The 4696-nt window shown below is 35.3% G+C and overlaps 1 protein-coding gene across 1 annotated transcript; it reads right to left on the bottom strand.

Annotated features, from left to right (window-relative positions):
• Positions 1-1992: 1992 nt before the first annotated feature.
• On the bottom strand, positions 1993-4250 carry prok2 (prokineticin 2). The gene is given in 4 exon segments (XM_029432334.1): positions 1993-2356; positions 2494-2619; positions 4015-4217; positions 4220-4250. Coding segments are annotated over 4 exon segments (486 nt in total). The 3' UTR covers positions 1993-2230.
• Positions 4251-4696: the final 446 nt, after the last annotated feature.

Genomic DNA, 4696 nt, shown 5'->3' with positions numbered 1-4696 from the left:
AGAGGGATTACATTTGTATGACTCTATACATTGTATTTAGGAAAATCCTGCATAGTATGCCTTTAACTTTACTAAGAGATTATCAAAAACAATGAGTACTCCATCAATTTAAAATTGCACTCCAGGGATCAGAATTGATCCAGCAGAAACAGAGATATAATCTATTTTCAGAAAGAAATAATTGTCCTTGTCAAAACTTAGTACCTACATTACCGACAATGCAACTTGAACTACCAACAGTCCAGTCTTTTTAACTCCACGCCCACAGATTTCTTTTTCATTTTTAATCTTCAACCCCAATGGAAACTGACTCAGGCCAAAAGCTGCAACTAATGATTATTTAAAACAATTAAAATGATAAATCTTTTGTCCTATAAAATGTCCAAAAAATGTAGATAAATGTCGATGACAATTTCCTAAAGCCTAATGTGACGTATTTCAGATGCTTGTTTTGTCTGACCAACAGTCCAACACTCAAACAACCTTAACAACAAATCTAATCTCTATAAACAGATTCTGCATTTATACTCTTTCTACATTATCTGTAGGCAACGGGAAAAGATTTTGGTATTGGAAGCATTCTGGTTTCTGTTTTTCGTCCAAGTTGACCAATCACGTTCGAGTGCGTTAAACGCATTGACTGAAATGCAATCTCGGAACCCATCGGCTATTGTCAAATGATGATTTAGCTATTTATTAGCTTAAAATTAGCTATAGTAAATTAGAACAAGTTGTGTCTGAAGTTATTGAGACGTTAGAAGTATCTGTTCACTGACTTTGTATTCCTTTATCTACTCGTGTTCTCATTATCTGGGGCATTGCCTCATCACGGATCACTCCACTGAGGATTTTAGGCTGTTTGAATGCTCTTATGTCCAGAGCCGAAGAAGACCAACATTCATTTCATAAGTATATGATTGATATGAGTCTTTGCGTTACATATTGGACAAACCTAATTATAGATAGCCTGAACAAATGCTGTGAATCAGCACAGCCCAACAGTGATTAATTTTATAATCTGTCTTTCTGTTTCCCAGTGCTAGAAAGACCTCCTGCAAAGGTGAATGTGCGAAATGTCCGGTCTTCCTCGTCTTTTAAACACAATTCAAATGTTCCCACAATTTCTCTTTTTGTACTATGTTGTTATGAAAGCATTTAAGCCTGAAAAATTCATGTGCATTTTGGTTATGAGTAGATGATGAAACTATAACCCAGCCTGCACGTCACTCAGCATGGCATTTTCTTATACCATGTTTCCCTAGAGTGCATCAGAAAACTGGAAGCCCTGAGAGGCAAATTAGAAAAAATAAATGTCTGTTGATCCATTTTCTAGTTTCCAAATCTAAATTGTTTTCTCTCCAGTGTTTTTTGAACTTAAGAACAGGAGGAAAACTGTGGAGGAAAAATTATGTCATGGGAATTATATATATATTTTCAGGACCATTAGAGACTCTGTTGTTGTAATACTAATTTCAGCCACAAGACGCTGACGTGCACCACTACACCATGTTCTAAATAGGACTGAAAGCATTCATGTTTTCTTCCAGGTGAGTTTTAAGTGCTGTAGAATGGATAAATGAAATCTCACCTTGAAAACCTGTTTTACCCACCTATTTCACAAAAAAAATGTAATCCTAGCAAAATATTTTTTTACCTGTTTTTAAATCATAAACACAGGAGAGAAAACTATTTAGATCAGACTTGGAAAATGGATCACCAAAATACCTTTTTCTCACAGCTTCCGTAGTAGTACTATGAGACAGCATAGGTCATTTGAAAGGAAGATTATCATTATAACCCAATAGAAATGTTCCCATGTGTATTTTGATTGCAAAAATGTAATAATATACAGTATAAATTATTAAATATTTTACACAATTAAATTAATCAGAGACATGATTCACTGTGAGCCACATCCTTTTTTGTTGTGCTTTATGGATTATCCATTACTGGGATGTATCACACAATGCAAAATATCTATTTTCAAATGTAACTATACAGACAAAACAATATAGAATTTATAAATAAACATCCGATGTGCAGATGTCATTGTTTGTAAAATCCAAGGAGGCATTTCTCTTTAAATATGAAGATCAAAATGATGCATTATGATGATGCATTAATAAATATATATCTTTATTCAAAATAAAAACTAAAACAAACAAACAGGCATTTAAAGGCAGATAGTTACAGTGTAAGTGGCAAATAGTGTAACTATAAGTGTTGGTCCTCAGAGATAGTTATCTGGATACTTGTATAGTGAGAAACACTTGAATCTGCCCTCCTCTATGGTGATACACGACAGGTTGGGCAGACAGGGGCAAGTATGGTGGAGTCTTCGTCCAACAAAAGGAACCTGGAAGCAGAAAGGTAGACACATAATTGTTTTCTTCTGGCCTCTTCCTTAATTCTGAAGGAGAGGGTCAAGGTGCGTTGAAAGCATCACTGCCACGACACAGCTGTATGGAGAAAAATCAATAAGGACGACCTCACCTTGTGGCTCAAAGGGTGACAGTCGTCTCCTTCTTGCCCCACAGGCGTGCACATACGCAGGCTGCGGATCCACAAACTCACCGCACAACACATCCCCCCTCCACACTGAGAGTCCTTCTCACAGGCCTACACACACACACACACACACACACACACACACACACACACACACACACACACACACACACACACACACACACACACACACACTTTAGATGCTGTGATTTAATTAAGCATTTTACTCATTTATTATGCAGACCAAAAGACTGATTTGTTTTGGACATAAAGTAACTCCACCATAATTTAAATGGGTAATAACAGTTTCCAGCTAATAATTAATACTGTACACTAGTGAATGTAGTGCATTCCTCATTAACCGTATCTTATTAACATTATGACTTGTGTCCTGTTAATATTAACTTCATATTTTGAGACCATTTCCCTTTTTGAAATTGTTGAGACATGTAGTTGGTAATTATGTATATAATGCTGTAGTAGATACCTGTATGTTATGCGATATAATTAACACATTAACACTGATATTCCTATCATTACACTAACAGGAAGATGATGTGGTTTTGAGCTTTAAATGGGTGAGAAATGTATGAGCAGCAATACACACTGCAAACTGGTGTTACCTTAACAGTATATTATGCCAATGGTATAGTGTTATTACACAATTAGTCATATTATACATCAACAAAATCCGTCAAGATTGCTGGTGATTTATTGTTTTGAGTGTCTGGACAAGAATCTGAGTGACAGTTCTCTCTTTGGATGACATGAAGGGAACATACTGGGTGATGGAGAGGAACAGAAATGATTTCATGTGACAGACGAGGATAAAAATCAATCTCTTGTTTTGTGGTTGCATGTTCCTTTCTCAACTCAGTGATCAGTTGTGACAAGGATGACTGTTTTATTAGCAGTTTATGGCCATGATTTATGCTCCCAGAATTATGTAAATCCTCATTTGGATATGAAAATTGTTCAAAGCATATGTTTGCAACTTCACTGGTGGGTTTTTATAAATTGATAAATATTTATGGATAAACTGATAGATATACTGTACTTATTTAAATTGATAATTGCCCTTCATGCTTTCAGAATATCAAAAGTAAATGCCTCACAAACTGACTGCATGTATGGAATGTCTGAAAGTTATAATTTCAGAGAGAAATGTAACAATTTTCTTTTTTTAAATAGAAGAAATTACTGTATAATAATTATTATTCAGTGCAACATATTTTTGTTATATTTGTCCTTAGCTAATCGTTTAATGCACACTCAAATACTTATACATAATTATTTGGAGAGTGATTTGCCAATATTTGAATATTTTTAATTTATAATAGTTTTTCAAAAGTTACTGCATTATTGATGGTAATAACTAATACTACAAGTTTGCCATTCAGACTAATTACAATTTCAATTTATAAAAATAGAAGTTTGAAAATATATTGCCATCAAACAGAGTTTACCAATGCAACGTGAGGTATCTACCTGTTTGCTCCCACTTACCCCTGTGATGACTGCTGAAGATCCGTGGGACACCAACAACAAGGTGAAGAGCAGAAGGAAGAAGGATTTCATGATGAAGAGCTGTCTCTGAGCTCCCGTGCCCTCCATGGTGAAATGTAAGGTTGCTGAGGCTGTCGGACCTTGTTGCATGTGCAGACGTGACAGATCGCAGAGACAAGTGGCCTTCAAACTCATGTGTTCACAGCTGGCAGAGGTTTATAAACCCAGCCCGCCATTCAGTTACTCTGTGACTCACTCACACCAGAATCCCCTCACAGGAACAACCAAACAAAGACCAAGGTAAACTTTTACATGACAATTACCCCTGCCTTACGTCTTTCTGAAAATGTGTATTTTACATTAAGATACACTAAAGCTTGACAAGTTTAGTTTCTAACATCTTTATATTTTCCACATCACATTTTTAGATTCCAAGGCCACAGTTTTGAAAACATCCTTTCAAACTCAACAATAAAAAACAGTTTCCGAGGCTTTACTCCTGAAAATAAATATATACTTGAGTGGTAGGTCACTTATTATTTCAAACTGTGATTTCTAAATGAATTACTGCATTGGTGATTTAAATTCAAGATTCTTATTTGTCAGATACTGTATATGTGCAAGTATGTATAGTTAAATGTTGTTGTATTGTGCACTCTCTGGGAATTTAACACAAGTAAAA

The sequence above is a fragment of the Cottoperca gobio genome, chromosome 5 (genome assembly GCF_900634415.1).
Source record: "Cottoperca gobio chromosome 5, fCotGob3.1, whole genome shotgun sequence".
Taxonomy (NCBI): Eukaryota; Metazoa; Chordata; class Actinopteri; order Perciformes; family Bovichtidae; genus Cottoperca; species Cottoperca gobio.
This window is presented reverse-complemented; position numbering and strand designations above follow the sequence as displayed.